The 20,329-nt window shown below is 42.1% G+C and overlaps 1 protein-coding gene across 3 annotated transcripts in view; it reads left to right on the top strand.

Moving 5' to 3' along the window:
• Window positions 1-10,656: 10,656 nt before the first annotated feature.
• LOC142209240 (transducin-like enhancer protein 4) overlaps window positions 10,657-20,329 on the top strand; it is a 102,196-nt gene continuing 92,523 nt past the window's right edge. For 2 of the 3 annotated variants that reach the window (XM_075278177.1, XM_075278171.1), the window contains exons 1-4: window positions 10,657-11,378; window positions 12,827-12,924; window positions 14,599-14,662; window positions 14,869-14,913. In XM_075278177.1, the coding sequence (XP_075134278.1) occupies window positions 11,334-11,378; window positions 12,827-12,924; window positions 14,599-14,662; window positions 14,869-14,913 (252 nt within the window). In that variant the 5' untranslated portion in view covers window positions 10,657-11,333. Of the gene's footprint in view, window positions 11,379-12,826; window positions 12,925-13,649; window positions 14,167-14,598; window positions 14,663-14,868; window positions 14,914-20,329 lie in introns of those variants that run through there. The other variant, XM_075278185.1, reaches the window with a different exon arrangement.

The raw sequence follows: 20,329 nt of genomic DNA, 5'->3' as shown, positions 1-20,329 counted from the left end.
GCTCACTAAACCGCCACAATTTCTCCCACGGTGGAATCGCAGCATTTAAACCACGTGAGACCCCATGCGGCGGAGATGCAGCTTCTTTTGTTGCATATTTTGCTGTGGCTTTTTGAGCCAATCCTAGGAGTGTCTACAAAAGGAATGGTAAATATATAGAAAGTTTTAATACTTCTACCTATTGCTCAATCCCCTCCCGGCCTTGGTTAAAAAAAAAACCTGCAGCAAAATTCTTAACCAAATAAGCTGCGTGTCAAAAACGTGGAGCCTCAGCCCTACAATTACTACGAAGAAAAGATTATGATATAATAGATTTGAAGACATTTCTACATTTATTCTATATCTTGAATAAAAAAATGTCAGGCAGTAAGGTTATGACATAGAAGAATTCATGGGAAGTTACCATATTTTTTTTTATCACCGTATTATAATAGGCATTACAATACTTTATGACAAAGGTAAAATGTAGCTTACGCCACACCTATAAACAGAGAGTATGAACAATCCTCACAATTATAATAAGAAAAAACACTGTGATTCTGAACAAGAAAAAAAACAATTAAAAGACTTTTTAATTTACATCTGTAAAATGTAAGAATAAATCAAAAGACAAGTACAACAGAAAGGCAACTGGGTATTGTAAAATGTCTGTCTGCAACATAAATGGTTGCAAAACTAGTTCAAAATTGTAAAACAGCTGAGACAATGACTGTTATGAAAGTTTATGAGTGAACTTAAAAAGATATGTAATGTAATTGTCATATTCAAGGCAAAACCCAGCCCTGTTGTGAACAAAGCCAATGCTACTATAACATTATGTTCGCAGGAGTTCTGTGCCCCACTTTAATAATCCTTGCAGTTTATATATAGATATAGTACAATAAATGGACAAAAGCATGGCATTTCTGATTTTGTATTGATCCTGAATCACAGTCTATATATAAGTATAGTCACATGTATCACTGCAGCATGACTTAAAAATCGCGCAATTTTCCACATTATGCGGTTTACTACAAGGTAACATTTTTTTAATGCAGTAAAACATACCCTTAGGCTGAAGCCCCACATTGCAGAAATGCAGCTTTTTTTGTTGCAGATTTTGTTGCGTTTTTTTGAGCCAAAAAAGGAATGGTAAATATATAGGAAGGTCTTATACTTCTACCTTCTGCTCAATTCATTCCTTGCTTTGGCTCAAAAAAACGCAACAAAATCTCCAATTAAAAAAGCTGTGTTTCCGCAACGTGGGGCCTCAGCCTTATAGTCCAGAGTTGTATTCACAGTTCTGCAGGTTACCACTGTAAACTGTTGAAGCTTGAGACTAGACAAGGATATAGAGTGGGTTATTCCATCTACTCTTATTTAGCAGCCAAGAACTCAGAAATAAAATACTTTCAGCTGTATGTCCATAGGTTGCTATGCCAGGAAAATTGTCTAATTAATTTTTATTGATGATCTATTCTCAGGATTGGTAATCAGTAAGAGATTGGGGGTCTGACAAGTGGTACCCCTACTGATCAGGGCAGGTTCACACCTGCGCCCAAACTCCGTTAGGGCCCGTTGACACGGAGTAAATGCGCGTGTATTTTGGCAAAATACACTTGTAAAAATAAGACTCCCATTGACTTCAATGGCATTTTACTTGTCTATTTTGACGTGTTTTTTTACACGTGTAAAAAAATGTCATTGAAGTCAATGGGAGTCTTATTTTTACACGTGTATCTTGCTAAAATACACGCGTGTTTACTCCGTGTGAACAGGCCCTTATGCAGGTTTCTGTTTTCTGCTGGCAGAAGACGGAAACCTGCATTCACTGGCCGCCGGTGAGCGCCCGTGAGCGTTTTGTGCTCTCCGCGGCGACACAGTTTTTTTTTAATTGGACACAAAGTCCTGAATGTCCGACTTTGTGTCCGGTTTTAAAAAAAAAAAAACCAAATGAATGGGTTTGAAAAGCTTTACAAGCGCTCCCATTGAAGAGAATTGAAAGTGTTCGGGAGCCATCCGCAGCGCTCGCGTGTACGGCTGTGAATGGCAGCCGGCGTTACTCCGTGTGAAGGCAGCCTAATGCAAGTTTAACAAAATGTACCAGAATTTTGCCACAATTGGTTTAATAAACTGGAGTATATACTTCACACCAAATTTATTATTTTAGACACTTTTTGCACATTTTCCGACAACTGGGTAGAACTTATCAGAAAAGGGGCGAGAAAGGGGATAGAGTTAAGATTCGACACCATGTGCCAAAAATGTACCACACTAACAGGTAGTGTATAGTTAAAGTTACATTAGTCCAATGATGTACCAGATTTAACATTCAACATTGGACGTTTTGATACAGCTATTGTGGCTTGAGGAAGCGTGCACACGGAGTAAACGCTCGCTCATTCTGAACTCGTTCAGAGTGAGCGGCGTAAAAAACAGATCCCATTGACTTGAATGGGTGCTGGCATACGCGCGCTGCCCATTGAAATCAATGGGAGGCATTCTTACCTATTACTTTCAATGTGATACGCGCGTATCACATTGAAAGCAATAGGTAAAAAAGCCTCCCGTTGATTTCAATGGGGAGCGCGCGTATGCCAGCACCCATTCAAGTCAATGGGATCTGTTTTTTACGCCGCTCACTTTGAACGAGTTTTACGTTCAGAATGAGCGAGTGTAAACTCTGTGTGCAGGCTCCCTAAGACTTTCCAATCTGAGGTTGAACTGTGTTATTTTTGGGTTTAGGCCACAGAATTCAGAAAAGCTGTGTTTTACTACATATTTTGCTGAGGTTTTTTGAGTCAAAGCCAGGAGTGGATTTAGGAGAGAGAGGAGTCCAAGTCTTTATATTTGCCATTCATTTTGAAGGTACTTTAAGCTTTGTTAAAAAAAAAAAAAAAAAAAATGTAGGAAAATCTATAACATAAATGGAGCTTTTCCACAATATGTGGCCTCAGCTTTACACAGTATTAGTGAATCTGCCACAGTGCTTGCGAGCCAAAACCAGTAGCAGGTCGAAAAAGCAAACCAGTTTTGGCTTACACTGAATGCAAAACACTGATAAAAACACTGACGTGTAAATAAGGCCTAAGAACAGAGACATAACTTGAAGCCTTTGGACCTCAATGCAAAATCTGTAATGGGGCCACTATATACTATGTGACACTTAGGGTAGTAGAATACTTTATGTGGCAGAAGGACCTTTGGGGTCTATGCCCCTTCCTAAAAATTAAAGAAAACAGCAATGGTGCGGAATAGAAAACACAGAGATGAATTCAGCGTCAAATTGTTTATCATTGATTGAAAAACAAAGGCCCCATACACATTATCAGCTAAACATGACAGTTTCTGCAGGACCTACTGATCATCTAATGCCTCATCTATTGGGGAGAGAAGGTCAGGGGATGCTGAAATTCTGATCCATTTGCAGTATCTGGCAGCAGCTTAGGTTTTTGCCTGTATGGTGGTCACAGTACAGTTACATGATACAACATTGATCACACAGCCTTTATTAAACTTTTGGATGAAAATCTAGCCATGGAAGAATAAGAGGTCTGACACTGTCCACCATAAGGAATTTCTGCTGCAGTTCCCTAGAATTGAGATTAAAGAGAAATCACTAGAAAAAGAATACGCTACGAAAAACTCTTATGATGTTCGTTTTCAAGATGACATTTGATAGTAAAATCACTTACCAAAAATTGAGCTAATACAAGGTAATTTATCAGAGTAGCTGTGCAGTGGGACCTTCGTCCAATGACATAGAAGAAATTTCATTGTTGTGAATCAGCAGCTAACATATTACAGTATATATTTCTGCATGTGGACCATAAGGAAAAACTTAGCTTTACAAAATGTTACAGTGAATATCCTGACAAATAATACAAAAATATGTACAGTTACTTTTCACTAGCAAGGACAAATCCACATATTTCTATTTGCGCACAGTTTCCGTTCGGGGATTCCGTTCCCCATTCTGCTTGAAAAATGTGGGCAGAAACCGGGCGAACCCCATTATAGTCAATGGGGTCCACGGGTTTCCGTGGGTAACCACTTTTTTAAGTAGATTGAGTTTCCGTTTTTTGGGTCCCCAAGCGGACCAAAAGCATGGAAACCCGAATTCAGGTGTGAACATAGCATTACATGGTCACAGCTTACAAGTCTCTGTAGTGCATATTAAAATATATGGTGTTTCTACATTCTATTTTAGGCAAGTGATAGCAACCAATTTCAATGGTGGGAATTTACTAAAACAAAAAAAGGCATGCTAGAGGCAACATGGTGGCTCAGTGGTTACACTGCAGCGCTGGAGTCCTGGGTTTGAATCCTGCCAGGAACAACATCTGCAAGGAGTTTGTATGTTCTCCCTGTGTTTGTGTGGAATTCCTCCTATTCTACAAAGACAAACTGATAGGGAAAAATGTACATTGTGATCCCTATGGAGCTCACAATCTACGCAAAGAAAAAAAAAATATTTGGAGAACATGTGGGGAAAGCCACCGATCCTACTCCTAGGATTATGGTGGGGAGTAGCATAATGTATGGTAGCCGAACCCCTCTAGGATTCATTTCAGGTACACTGAACAACTCGATGTTACATTGATTTGGATGTGGAACCAGTACCATTTCTCCAGTGTCCCAGGAACCATTTTTCAAAAGGACAGCACCTGCATGGCCTAAACATGCTACCATGGCCTGTAGAATCCCCGGTCTTGTCTCCCATCGAGTACATCTGAGATATCATTGGTTGCCAATTGCGAAGGGAACTGCCAGCAGCAAGTCTTGATGATTTGCATGCCCAAGTAAATTCTGTGAGGCATAACATTCCACAGGCAACCATTAATAATTTTATTGATAGCATGCTAAAGCCTGTAAGTTTGTGAATTTCTGCATGTGACTGTCATATTCAATACTGAATAAATTGAGATATTTTGAATATTTTAGCTTCTTTTTATCATTTGCATATCATTAACATGTCTATTGATCCTGTGATTCCCATAATTGCAAGACTTTTCCTTCTTTGTATTACGATTTCAATGCTGAGGGGTGCATATAGAGTGACTTCTAAATAGTGTGCCTCCACTCTAATATTACCCAAGATATACAGTGGCAGCCAAAAAAAATGTACCACCAGTGGATTATGTCAAATGTATGTGATGTCTCTACAGATGATATGGGTCTCTACAGATGATATGTATACTTCCTACTACGAAATCGACTGAAAAATGTCATGTGACGTGTACAAAATTGCCAAATACTCGTCATCCAGGAGAGAAGAGGATAGAAATGGAAAAAGACAAGAAATCATTTTCGCTACAATCATTACATTTTGTGAAATGGTGCGGTTTTTTTGGCCACCACTGTACAGGTAGTCCTCGGGTTACGACAGTCTCGGGTTATGACGTTTCGTGGTTATGACTAGAAATGAGTGAGTAGATCCTTGCTAGTTAGAAGAGCTGGCAGCTTGCATTTATGTGAGAGCTTACTTTTTCTCATAGGAATGCATTGACCAGCGTTGATTGGCCAGTGTACAGCATTCAGCCAATCAACGCTGGTTCTGCCGGAGGCTCGTCTGTGAGGAGGCGGAGTCTAAGATTGGACCACAGCAGTCTCCATTGTGGTCCGATATTAGACTCCGCCTCCTCACAGACGAGCATCCGGCAGAACCAGAGTTGATTGGCCGAATGCTGTACACTGGCCAATCAACGCTGGACAATGCACTCCTATGAGAAAAAGTCAGCTCCCATATAAACGCAAGCTGCCAGCTCTCCCTGTACAGTACGTGATTTAGTGTGCAGTGGCTCGGAACCGAGGAAGACTGTACTGTACTGTACTGTATATGGTACAGTCTTCCTCGGTTTCGAGCCGCTGCACATTAAATCACGTTGATCCGTTCCTACGCGGCGTCGTATGGTACATTACGTATGTTTCCGACTTACGTTGAAATTCGGTTTACGATGCCACGTAAGAACGGATCAACGTTGTAAGTCGAGGACTACCTTTAGTTACCCACTGGTCAGCGTATGAACTTGTTAAAGTGTGTTAGTCTTGGTTTTACGCAGCAAATCCATGAGGATTAGTCCCGTTCCCATACAATTCTGTGCTGAATCCATGAAAGTAATTAACATGCTATTTATAAGTTCGAACCAAAATTTGCCCAAACTTTTTTATTGATGATTGAGAACAGAACTGCAGACACCTCATTCACATGGACCGGATGTGGATTGTCCTTGGATTTGGTGAAAATATCAGCACATCCAAACCAAAATTGTGCAAAGTCCAGCAGTACAGAATAGACCTTAAAGAGTGCAGATAACTGGTTGTCCTACTGCCATCCTTCAGCTCTGCTTATAAACACCGCATGTGATCACAAAGCCAACAAATATCTCATGTTTATAGGCAGCTTTACCTACAAGTCACATCATGGAACAGGGGCCTGTATCAACTTCCTATGTGCCCGTTGCATATCTGTTTTAAAATTGTGTTGATAAGAGATTGTGGCCTTTCCTTGCAACACCTTTAAAAATATGTCAACTATTTCAACATTTTCCTCTGCACAAAACAAGAAGTAAAGAAATGGTGACCAAATTGGACGTGGCCCAAGTCTTCGACTGGCTAAGGCAATCATCCAGTCAACCGCAGTATACTTAACAGTTTGTCCTCTAACGCATTTTACGTTTCCTCGACTGCCTTTTATTGATTTCTACTAATCTTAGGGGAAATAGAGTGACTGTGACTGAATAGGAGCAAAATAGCAGCTTGAAAGCTAATATGGCTGACAATTGAAGCTATCAGACAACTACATCCTGGTGGAGAATCCAGAACAGAGGCTAACACTAAAGAAAACCAATTGGGCACTTTACTTGCCTTGCGATAAACATGTGCCTCAATATCATTCTCACATTGTGAGGTTCTTACCTGTCCATACTGTCATGCACTACCTCCTGCTACTGATACAGCCAGGCTTGCTCATAGGGTGGGCTTACTTTCCTCTACCTCCTCCCTCTATAGACATCTAGTGTAAAGATTTACCGTAATCAGTGACAGGAGGAAAAAAAGTGAAGAAACAAGTCATTTTCTCTAATAAACTATATTAAAAAGTTTTTCACCTGTACTGTGAATTTATGAAAAACATAAAGTATAGTTTACAGTTTTTTTTAGGAAATAAATATTTATTTTATATTATGCTTTCTTTACTTTATAAAGGTGGCAATACATATTAGATAAATGTTACCCCAATGTGTTTGGAGGCGTCCTGACTCTTGTAATGGCAGTCAGGAGTATAGGTGTTGAAATGTTAAATTTGAACAAGCAAAATCCAAAATACTCATAGGTGTACCAATAGCTATCTGGCTATGTTCTACTCCCTACTGGGAACATAGGTGTTATGAGGGGGACCAGAGTCTCTGCAGCGCTGTGCAGAGGTTGCCGGCCCTCTCCCCGCTGCGCTCTGGAGTCCCTACTTCCGGGTCTTGGGAGGCAGGCCAAAACCTCCGCAGCATTGTGCAGGGGTTGCCGGTCTCCTCCTGAGCCTGACAGAGGACTTACTGTTTTGGCCTAGTGGTGGGCAGGAACCTATTTAAAGAGGGCTCTGGCTCCGGACCACCGCTGGCTATTCAGTTGAACTTCTTATCCTGGTAGAGTGTTTTTGACCCTTTTGCCTTGACCTTAGTCCTTGCTTCTGCCTCCTGATTTCATACTCTGACCTCGGCTTGCCTCTAGACCACTGCCTTATACTTCGCTTCCGTTCCTGTTACCGACTCGGCTTGTTTGATGGTTCATTTGTATTTCCCTCAGTATATCTAGTACTGGTTCCTACTTTGGCTCTGAACTGCATCTGCTATCCTAAAAATGGGCATGCTTGGCTGAGTTGAGAGTGCAGCAGTATATGGGGACACTAAGAGGAATGGCTGCCCAGCTGGGATATTTTAGGGTAAATTGTGTCATTGTTCTTCAATACTATTGTCTACACCCATCTTTTTTGTGTCTTGACTGTTGCAACATAATAATCCCATCATTAAAGGGGTTCTTCCATCTGGACAATCCATTTGCAAACTGCAGATAACCTGAGGGTTATTTGATCATGGGGTGGAAATTCCCATGATCAACTGTCATCACTGGGAGAAGCCACTTGTATTTGTCCACTTAAAAAACTCTGTGAACCCTTTTTGTCATGCCATTGCTTAGAAATCAGGGTGCTGAAAATTCGGTGCCATATGAAATATGGTTCAGATTCTCGAGGTATTTATTAGACCAATTCGCACATGGAAAACGCATAGGAATGATCGTACACCAAAACCCTGTGTGAACATAACTTTAAAAGGATTTAAGCTCACAGTCTAGTTAAGAACAATGGGGGGACAGTTTCTATTCCCTCTACACCAGAAAACTGGTGGAGATGAGAATAGTTTTGGCGCATGACCAAGAGGTGTCACTTCCCTCTTTCTGCACCCCCTTGTCACTTTATAAGAGGTTAAGGCCTGACAAACTGACTATAACTCATGTCACAAAAATGGCACAAGTTAGGGTGCATTCACACTGAGTAAACGCTAGCTTATTCTGAACGTAAAACACGTTCAGAATAAGCGGCGTCTAAAGCAGCTCCATTCATCTCTATGGGAGCCGGCATACGAGCGCTCCCCGTAGAAATGAATGGGCTGCTTCTTTCACTCCGAGCAGTCCCATTGAAGTGAATGGGGAGTGCCGGCGTATACGGCAAGCTCTGCTCATGCTGGAGCGTACATGCCGGCACTCCCCATTCACTTCAATGGGACTGCTCGGAGTGAAAGAAGCAGCCCATTCATTTCTATGGGGAGCGCTCGTATCCCCGCTCCCATAGAGATGAATGGAGCTGCTTTAGACGCTGCTTATTCTGAACGTGTTTTACGTTCAGAATAAGCTAGCGTTTACTCAGTGTGAATGCACCCTTACATAGGAAATGTACACTAGTTTGTGAATGGAGATTTCCATTCTGGCACATGGGAGCGCGCTTGCATTAAGAGGCGTGCGCCACTTAATAAGGCTTTATAAATACAAGTGTGCTTTCTGAGTTTTCTTCCAATGCTCCATTCTGTGCCAGTGTTTTAGAGCAGATCCTATTCAGATCCCTTTGCACAAATTCAATCCGGCCATTACAAACAATATAGTTATCCGCGTTTGTGTGGGTTTCCTCCCACACTTTAAAGACATACTGATAGGGAATGTACATTGTGAGCCCTATATGGGACAGTGATTGTCAATGTCTGTAAAGCGCTGCGGAATATGATGGCGCTATATAAGTAAACATAATTAATAATATAGTTAGCACCAGCAGGGAATGTATTAAGACTGGTGCACAGAACGCTAGTCTTAATAAATCGCCCCCCACTCTGCATTTTTAAAGATCTCTTTGTAGTGTAGTCATTTTGGCCACTAGATGTCAGCACAATATTTTAGCGTTTATTATGAAAAACTATTTTAACATCTTGCAAAAACAATAAATCAGTCCATAGGATCCCTAGAAGGCACCATTACTGGACAGATATCATGTCATTTCCCTGCGCTGTTAAAGGTCACAACCCCAGGCTTGATAGCCCTATTTATCAATGTGCAGTCTCCTCCTCCCTCCATGCAGCCAGGGTGCTGACAGGAGAGATGTGGGTAATACAGCCCCCAATGGCGGCACATAGGGCCACACACAGCTGAGCTGTACAGCCAGTATTGCGTGCACAGCATCGTACAGCAAGTCAATTGAGCCCCCCTCGGGCGGGTTAGGGGCTCAGCCATCCGAGCAGCTTGTTGGGTCTGTAAATAGCACAGAACAGCTTCTCCCTCCTCCTCTTTTTTTCACAGGAAAATTATGCCAGCTCCAGTGGCGCGTAAAATTGGTATGAGCCAAGGGAAGTAGGTTATACCGGATCCCTCCGCCGTGTGTGCACTTAGCATGGATTTCTCAGCACGCTGCACAAGGCTGGTCTTGTCTCTTTAAGGAGACACTGGACTCTAATTAGCCAGCATTCCTTGATGTGGGTGATAGCTAACATAGGACAAGGGAGGAGGACGTGCGGTAATGGAGGAGTACAAGCGCCCCCTCCTCTCCAGCTCCTCATGCCTCCATGCTTGTTTTCACCACAGATTGCCACACAGAGCAGCAGCAGCTCATCCACACACTAGCAGCGAGCAAGTGGCCCACGTTACTTTGATTGACAGCCGGACAAATGTTTCCCCTGTTCGAACGCTCGTTATGAGAAGTTCCAGCCCTCGTCCCACTTATCACACCGCCCAGGGCGGGGTCTGTCACAGACTCTGCAGTCCATTGGATGAAGGAGGCAGGGCAAAGAGGAGAAGGATACATTGGATTGGCCCGTACCCCACGTGGGGATAAACCACTGACAGCTGCTTCTCGCCCTTCTCCTATTGGCCCGCTAACAAATGATAGGCAGTCATTGGAGAGCGGCGATTAACGTTCCTATGCTTCCAATTGGTCAGCAAGAGCCAGTGCTTAGGTCCTGGGGCGGAACTACCTGCCGCGATGGATTTCGGGAGATGTAGTTTTCTACGTGCATCATACCCGTACTGATGCAAGGAAAATGCCGACGTTGTGGACTACAAATCCCAGCAGAAGCAGGTGTCTCGCCTCAATGTTGTGAATATGTATCAGAATGTTAATGATTTGCTGCTGCTAAATTTGGTCATAGAAGTCACCTACACAGAGCGTGTTGTTGGAGCTGCTGAGAGCGGTAGCCTGGCTTGTGTGGGGCTTTTTCCCCCTTCCTATCCCCCTCCTTCATTTTACCTCATCTTCACAATTGTGTGTGGCTGAAGCTGAGCGCTCGAGGAGATCTGGGCTGAGTTGGAAGAGAGAATAAAACAAGGGCGACTTCATTCGATTGGGATTTAAGGGTTGAAACGAGAGGACGAGGCAACATCTTGAAGACACAGGAAGAGCCGGGAGGATCGCAATCCGACAACTTATCGCTCGTCGGAGCAGATCGGGGCGAGCGCATCGTCCACTGCTTCCTCGTCAGAAAGTTCTCTCCAAGAAAGCGGCTTTGTTCCCCGGGAGCTGTCACTGTGCAAGGGATCTGCCTAGAAATCTGTGTGCGATCGCTGGAGAGGTTCAGGTGTCACCGAGCATCATCGCTGCTGGCAGACAATGAGAGCGGGGTCGTCGTGAGCGATCCCTCCCCCGTGGAATGTGGAAGGTTTGGCTCGGGGGATCCGGCTGGGCATTGCTATTAGCGCAGGGAGCCCGGGGGCAGCTGTGTCATTAGCTGGATCACACGCTCCCTCCTCCCTTCCTGCCCCCCCTCCTCTCCGCCAATTAGTCAATGAACCTTCGTGCTCCTGGGAGAGGCACCTAACAAGCGGCTTGGATGATTCGAGACCTGAGCAAGATGTATCCCCAGTCCAGGCACCCGGTGAGTACCCTGACATCATGGCCGTCCATGATAAAGTATGGAGCGCTGCCTTTGTTCCCTCCCGTCGTGTGTGTGTGTGTGTGTAGTCCTCGGTGGTCCTGTGTGCAGTCCTGACCCCTCCCCTCATGTCCCTTATCTGCAGCCATGACAGAAGCGGGACAGTGGAGAAGCCATTGTGCCCCCCACATGGATGGGAAGCCCACCCCTCCCTGCTCCCTCTGCCAGGACTGTATGCTTATATTGGACAGTGCTGCCTCCATCCTCCCCTCCCCTGCTTGCTCTGCTTATCTTGGACTGTGTGCTTTCCTCCTCACATAATACACAGTGAGTGAGGGCTCCCTCATCTCTGTCCTGAGCCTTTTGTGTGGGGGTCCTGTGGAAATAAACCTTTTCATGTAACTTTACAATTGCCCCTGTCAGCGTGATGGGCACCATATAGTGGGCCCATATAATGGCACCAAGACTATCCTCCGAATGGAGGCCGCGTCCTAACAAGTTGGGTCCTTCCATTTCCGGCTATCAAGTCCATTGTAATTGAAACATACAGTGATCCTTTAATACACTATTGTGTAGACAGGAGAGGCTGATAGCAGATTGACTTTCCTCCGCCCAAATGATCTGATCTTCTCTCTCCAGCAAATGACCTTAGCGAAGAAAAATATGCCGGGTTGTAGCCATTTTCTTTGAGGCGCAGACAAAACTAATCTGCAGAGTGGCTGAAATCGGAGAAGCAAGAACATCTTTCCCCTTCTAGTTTATTTCATCCTTGCCTATGGGAGGTAGTAGACCTTGATGGACGCGATTAATGGTGCGGCCCTTGGACTCTTGACATAGGATGACATGTCTTATACTTCTATCATTCATATACTTAGAACTTACATTTTTACATTGTTGATCAAACCAGTTTCAGGCATCTCAGATAAAGAGGAAATCTATTTAAAAGTATGGGATACACTCGACGAGAAAAATGGCAAGAAAATAAGATGCTTGAGTAGAAAAAGATAGTGTGCATCCAAAGTGAGGGCTATAATATTGACTTTCTTTGAAGTACAAGTCTGTATTTTAGTTTTTTTTTTTTAATAAATAGTATCTTTTTACAGTCAACTCAAATCTCCCCCCCCCACCCCTTTATCTCTTCCCTTATAATATACGGCCCCATCTAGTCCATCCCTTTCACTCCCAGGCCGCAAATATATATAAAAAAAGGGTTTTCACAAATCATTTTGATCCAAAAACATCTGTGTCTTCCAGATGGCCTTTTATTCATTTATTATATGGTTATGATTGGGAAATGGAGCTTTTGTGCTTGTAATCTCTTTACAATTCTTGGACTTTGGTTTTGTGCAAGGATTATAATCATCTTCTTTTTATAGGACAGACCCACGCCTACCTGGCAGAGAAGAAGCAGCCTAGCCTGATTATTTCATAATTAATATTTATTGTTTTAGGCTCCGCATCAGCCAGCTCAGCCCTTCAAATTCACCATATCCGAATCGTGTGATCGGATTAAGGAGGAGTTTCAGTTTTTACAAGCTCAGTACCACAGGTAATACTGTTTACTTTAGCTGATCCTTGTATTTGCTTAGCCCTTGTTGTCAGTTTTTTTTTTATGTGTGTGTACTTAAGGCGGTAACCGTTGAAAGGGTTTGGCCTTTTCCTATAGGAAATACGAGTTAAAACACCTTCGCTCCTCAAAGCCAAATATGTGGTAGAGTATACCTATTATCTGCGATTACAAGCATGTGCTATTATAAACTGCTGAACTGTTACAACAATGGTACAAATGCACTGCTGAAGTTTACCTGGAGGTGATCTCACCTGTGTGGATTACCCCCTCCAGTGCTTAAGATCAGAGGTGAGTGCTTTAAAAGGCTTGCTGGCTCTACATGGTAAACATGATTAAGCAGCCTTTGGCAACGCAGGAGTGGGATGTAGCTGATATCCTGCTGAGCAGAAAAAATACTTGGCCTGCGTTACTGAATACTTTGCTAACCGGAATTAAAAAATAAGTTACATATAAGAAAGTTACGAAAATAAGAATCTATTTGGGTCTATAATCGTGGCATGTCGTAGTTCGACTGCCATGAAGTGACATTTTGTACCCACTAGATATCCATTGACATTATTACTGGGCATATGCTGGATAAATTGATCCAATAAATCTGTAATAGTGGAGTACACCTTTATCGGCGATTTCCAAGCAGTCAAGGAGCACAGATTGGACAGGTTTTAATGTAAGGTGAATGGTTATCCCTGTTTACACATGGCGATTATCTCTCCATTCTGACATTCCTATTCAGATCATTGGGGAAATGGCTACATGTACATCTAGCCTATTACACTTGTCAAATGATGACAAAGGTTAACATCAAAGTAACTAACAGCAGTGGGAGGCAAGTATTATCCTGACAGGTATTAGATTATCCTACACATGTCATGATAATCTCCCACATACACACAAAGTGGCGTTAATTACTTTGATGTTATTCCCCGCCTTCAATGGCCCAGTGTAATACACTGCAGAGATCTACAGGTCTTATAAACCCTGCCATGAGCTCATGGGCAGTGCACTCAAGATGGATAGATGGTGCTTCTATGGAAAACAGGATAGTTTTATGGATGGGAGGAGGGGGGTTCCATCACAAGAAAGGTTACTACAATCAGTCAATCTTTCATTCCTGCTTCTGTTTACAATGTTGGATTACATTGTTTAATCCCCTTTCATTTGAGTAACATGCAATACATGCCACCGCAGTAGTGAAAGGATTAAAGGAATTGGGACGTGCTGGTAAGACGCTCCCTTGAGATAAATATAGATGTGTATGGGTTTATATATGGAAACGTCTGCATGTAATGTTTATATTGCAATATATGTTGCCGTTTCGTTACTGTTGCCGAGCCATCTTCAAATACACCACTGGTGTATAAGTGGTTGGTAATGGTGGAAGAATGGTCAGGATAAAAATAATACTCAAATGCTGCCCCTGTGGCTGTCTGCAAGGGCTCCAAACCCAGCCAGCATGTTAGCCAGGGAGGAAATGGTTAATTGCATTTTGCTTATAGAGGGAAGCTGTTTGGAGCCAGTAGTCGGCTACCTCATAAGTGCTTGACAGGAACATAAACCAGTCCTAGATCTCTGCGGTTAATGTTTGCGCTTAGATTGCTGTGGTAAAATTCAGCGCCGTGTAAATATGACCATTTTTGTCATTGCTTTGTGCAGCTTAAAGCTGGAATGTGAGAAACTGGCCAGCGAGAAGACAGAAATGCAGCGGCATTATGTGATGGTAAGAAGGAATATGTCCTCTCCTATTTCTCTTCCTAGCTTTTTACATACCAGACTTGTGTTGCTGGAGGCAAGAGCTGGATTATAGGTTAAAGGATTGGATACTCGATGTGGTCCTCTGTCATATTGCAGCGCTTCTAAGAATCAGCCGTCGCTCCAAGGCTTTCTAATGGTCTCTCTCCTTCTTTTTCTTCTCTTCCCCTGTAGTATTATGAAATGTCGTACGGACTGAATATTGAGATGCATAAACAGGTATGTTGATCTCCTTGTACTTGCGTTCATTGTGGATATATGCCCTGCGCATTCCTTTTTGCTCTGTGCGTTTTTATGGATTAAGTCAATAATGCTAAGAATTTGGAGGAAGAGGTTGAAATATTTGTTTGCCTTGTGGGCTTTCTGCTGTAATATCCTGGGTGTTCAGGGATTGCACTTGAAGTAGATTATGGCTTCTGCAGAGTTGCCCATATTACGTGTAGATTATTGTAGCTACACTCTTTCCAATGGTGTGCTTTGCATAGAGGCGAGATGTGGAGAAGTTCATTTGCATTCGTGTATATTTTGGGTAACACGTTTTGTGTTGTGGCGAGCGCCATTCTGTTTGTATGTACTGACAGCTGGATTGCTTGCTTCTGGAACGTGGGTGAAGAAATGTTTATGAAAAATGCTTGTGTTTTAAGGAACGGAAATAGAAAGGCGTCGCTTAAAGGACTAATTGTACTGAAATCAAAGCAATCAAACCCCATTGTCGAGTCCAAATTCGCGAGATAAATGACATTTTAATTCCAAACATTGTAAGAACAATTATGTGAAGAGTTGCGCTTGCACTTTAATGGGGAAGTTGTATGTGTAATTATGATTGGAATAGAGGATTAGCGCGGATTAAGTTTAATTAGAATATAATTTTCCATTACCGTCGTTTTTGTTCAAATTAGTAATGTAAACAAGGCAGTAATACTTGTGGACTTCATCAATTCCTGATGGCCCCAGTGAATTGCTGCATCAGACCTGCTTAGTAATTATCAGTGTTTAGCCGCGATACCCGCTCTAAATTCTCCATGTCACTGTTTGCAGCCGGGAAATTAATTAGTCGCTTTAAGGAGTTTAATGATTTAAGATTTAGTGGCTAATGTCATGTTGAATCTTGTTTTTCCAAATATGTTTTTAATACGTGGCGCAATATCATTTCCCTATATTTATTTATTTCTACCCTTACCTTTTTTTTTCCCTTTATGAGGGAATTTGCTGAATTTTATGAGGCAGATTATGCTGTCATATTTCCACCCAGTCTTCTTGCTTTGCCTTGATTTTTACAGCTTAAAAGAGAAGCTTCATAATCTCCCTTCTACTCCAAAATTGATCTTTATACAGCCTTCCTTAAATGCAATCTTACACAAAATCCTGCAGGCTGTTTATCGCATTAAGAACTACAGACAGCCCCGCAAAACCACCTACTTACTATATTCCTTTTTAATCTCCGCTTCCTCCTCTTTTCACCAAAGCTGAAGAGGGAAGGGAGGGGACAAAGGGGGGAAGGGAGGGGGTTATATCTGTCTTTGTTTTCCTCCACTAGACAGACGGCCTTGGTTCCTCTCAGGCACTCATCCAGATGTACTTACTCGATACCCTTGTAATAGAAAGCAGGTTATAATTCTGTGAAGTTGCCCTGCGGCATAATTGGACAGAGTGCTACAGATCGGGCCAGGCTTATTAGATTTATGCCTCTCAGGGTTCAAGAGCAGGGTTCTCCAGAGACCATGGAAGTTCCCCCTAGTAATTGGTGACCCTGCTATTTTAAACCTATTGCGTCTTTGACTTTTATTTCTTTTCTGTGAATTGTACCTTGTTTCTTTTTTTTTTTTTTTTTTTTTGGCCCCTGTTGAGTTCCTCCCCCCCCCCCCCCCTCTTTTTTTTTTCTTTTTCATTTTTTTTTGCACTGAGGAATATTGTGCCATTCGGACTGAAAATGAAGACTGGTGATTGAGACTTAGCAAATTGTTGAAAGGAAAACCGCGCGGCTGTGACTACGTGGGGTCGATGTTTTGAGCCGAGCCCTCCCCTTGTTTTGATGCTCATCATCAGTCATCCAGTGTTGATTTTGATAGAAGACTATTAAAGCGAAACCTATGGGGAATCTGTCATTCTGAAAGGAAAGCTAATGCAATTAGTACCAATTAAAGTACATTTAGTAAATTGGATTTAATCTTAATTAAGCCTGTGTAATGTTGCCAATTTTTAACAATTATGTTTGAGAACATAATTAATTTAAATTTTGGAAACCAAGTAAATAGCTGAAGCCTGGATGGTAAATGCATATAAAATGTGTGTGTGTACAGAGGGGTCACTTACTTCTCTGTCCTAGGGCATAATAATTTTACAGCTCCCTATGAATTCACGTTTGAAGGGTACTCTCGTCTTGCCTTTTTCCAGTCTCAATATTAAATACTGAATGTGCGACCCATGAGCGTATCGTTTTGCAGGAAATGTCATGCCGCCCGTTTGGCGTACTGAGCGTGAGGGGTTAAATGCAGCCGTGCCTATTGAAGATGAATCTGTTGCTCTCGCCATGTAAATTTTATTGCTAGACCTGGGCAACAGCCATTTTGAAGTGCTGCTGAAATATTAATTGAGCAGACATGAAAGGGCTCGGCAGCCTGATAGGATGTCATAATTGTAGATGCAGCAGTCGATGGCAAATGATGATAAATGGCATTAGAATCCTTTTAGCAAACTGTAATAACTTGAAGGAGGGAGGCTGTATGGATTTGCTTTATATCTGATACCCTCTAGTACCAAGTGGATTGCCAATACTGCTTGTTTAGCATTTTCTAAGGGCTATAGGATATTGATTTTTGACTTACAAGGAATAGCTCTATTTTCACCATTGAAAAGTATTGCAGGTTGTTAAGAAGAAATTGACTTGAAGAGGGCTGACTGCTGCCCATCATGGAGCAAATAAAGCAAAACTGCCGAAGCATAGTGAAGCAGCGAGCTGGGCCCTCAGCAATTTGTTGCTATTAATTTACCATGCTCGACAGCAAATCAATCGGCATCTACTTCATCTGCTGGAGAAAATGCTGTCCAGGGCAGATAAAAGGGCCTGCGTGTTACACTGAATAGACTGGATTTTCCAAAAGGAGGCTGAAGTTAATGTGTAAATAAGCTAAATCAAAGCCGTGGCTGCAGAAGGAGCTGGTTTTAATTAGGTTGGGCCTTTTTACTCAGGGTTTTTTTTTTTCTTTCCCCTCCATTTTCTTTCCTCTCTAGGAGGATGGCCTGATAAATGAGTCGTCCAGTTAACCCGTGCAGCATAATGACTTGTATTACAAACCTTAACACGTCTGTGCTCACAGTTTCCACAAAAGGGACACACGTCAATGCTGACACTTGCTGTCACTGTAGGTGTTGGTTACATTATGGCTCGTGTCATGAAAAACGTTCCCTACGTATGGAATCGGTCCTTTACCGTCAGTCAGGGTAGGAAATGATCGATGTTGATACACTTCCAAGGAGAATCTGTGTCTAAAGATCTGTCTAAGGTGTATTGTCACCTTTACTGCTACGTTGACACGGGACGTATTTCCTGCAGCATCACTCCTGCCATGGATTTTGCTGAGTTTCCACATCAAATCTGCTTCAATTTCTGTCTATTCCGTACAATCTGCACCATCGGTCAGTTTTATGCTATAGATCTACTGCACAGTGTGTTAAGATCTTTATTTTATTTTTTTATTTTTTTTTACTCTCATTCGCTGCCATTGCAAAATGCTCTTGATTTTCAACATGTCACTCCACAGTGGAAAATCCTCAGCATATACGCTGTGTGGATATACCCTCAAGCTGGATTTACATGGCTATAATACGTCCATATTCTATGGACGGTGATGGAGGCTTGTCCACATGGAAGAATCTGACACTGATTTTTGAGGTGGATTCCAATTCAAGATCAGTGCCTTGTTCTGTCTCCCGTTGTTTTAAATGGGAGGAAGAGATCGAAGCAGGATGCTGAATAAAAATAAGCGCCCTGTTTGGTATTGCCGCAGAGCGATACACCATTTAGGCTCACCCATTTCAGCCTAGTGGAAGAAAAGATTTTCTTTCTACCGTGGGGAGCCAGAAAGCGGGAAAATGAAGTGGAATTTGAGGCGCTGTCTGAACATACGCTTACAGTTGCAGACTATTTATCCGAACTTGTGACGTCATGGATTCCTATGATTCTGCTAGTTCAAGTCCTTAGACCTGGAACTGGAACTTGATTTGTGGCTGTAACATGATCCATATAATAAGGATGCCTTGCAGTATAGTGGGATTCTTAGAAATGCACTTAAGACAGACCTAGTTTAATATTGGAGTGCTTACTTTTAAGTATGGAGCCAGTGTACTCCATTATATTTGATGTAATTAAGAGACGGCCTACTAGGCACTATAGTTAGACTTGTGGCTTTTTAGCTTGTGTTTTTGCTGCCCTTCTGAAACCTGTGACCACAAAGCTGTTTTCTTTTGACTAGTTAATAGGAAAACCCATATTTTGTCAGGGTAGTCAGGCTTCCCTTTTGAGCCTTCTACGCTTGAACCTGCTGTCATTGCTTGATAAATGACTTTGAGCAGGTTGTGCCAGTGTGATCCAGAGGTGGGGATGACGTAACGTGTTACCAGTCTGTCGTGCTGCCAATGGCGCTGTGTAGGCCATGGCAGGAGAATAGCTGTACTGTATTTCTAAGCAAGGTTCTTACATGGGTGACTAAAGGGTGCTGAAAAGTTTCACTTCTGTAGTGTTCATGACCGTATTTCCTGGAAAATAGGAGAAATGAAAATTGCTTATGTTTGCTGTGGTTTGTGTGAAAAGTATGTATCAAAGTCTGGCTCAGATGATTGAAATGCACTATCTTTCAGAATAGTTAGTTTTTGTTAGTGCTGTCATTTTTTGCAAGGGAGTGTCATAATTAAGTCATTTTAATACTGGATTTTACGGATTATATACTTTATTTTGTTTGTTTTTCATTTTATTCATAATTTATTAGAAATTCAATCTCCCCTTAACACCACATAAACCTAAATCTGGTAAGTGTTGTTAACAAAATGTAGTGGTCATTTTTTTTCTCCCAAGGGAGCAAAGGTTTCAGTAGACCCTTATAAATAAGCTACCACCCACATTAGCCAGATTTTAGATGTGTGGGTTTTTTTATTTTTTTTCACAGGTTCAAAGAGGTTGTCCTATCTGTATTTGCCATGACCTAGTGTTGTAGCTCACAAAATGATCATTGGGTTCAAATACCTGGGACCTCCACCGATCAGCTGTTTACTGGAAATGCATATATTTTATTTTAAAGACCTATATACAAACCTCTCTTTCCAGATGGATCAAACAATAAATGTCACTCTGTATTGGTAAAATAGATCGATAGGAGGGGCTGCTATGGGTTGAATTAAAGTGTAACTCCATTTCATTTAATGCAATTTTTCTAGCTGGTTTAGAACCAGAGATATAGCCACTTGAAGTGACCCCCACCCTGGTAAATGCTTAAGCTCTGCATATTTACAATACAAATGAATGTATATGGACTTAAATGAATGTATATGGACTTTCCCTTGCCTGCTTTGTAATAAAAAGAAAGATAGATGGGATAACATAAATTTTGAAGAAAAAAAAATGGGAGTTACACTTTTATAG

Source organism: Leptodactylus fuscus, chromosome 1 (assembly GCF_031893055.1).
Source record: "Leptodactylus fuscus isolate aLepFus1 chromosome 1, aLepFus1.hap2, whole genome shotgun sequence".
NCBI classification, from domain to species: domain Eukaryota; kingdom Metazoa; phylum Chordata; class Amphibia; order Anura; family Leptodactylidae; genus Leptodactylus; species Leptodactylus fuscus.
The sequence above is the reverse complement of the archived record's forward strand: the minus strand, read 5'-3'. Positions and strand labels throughout refer to the sequence as shown.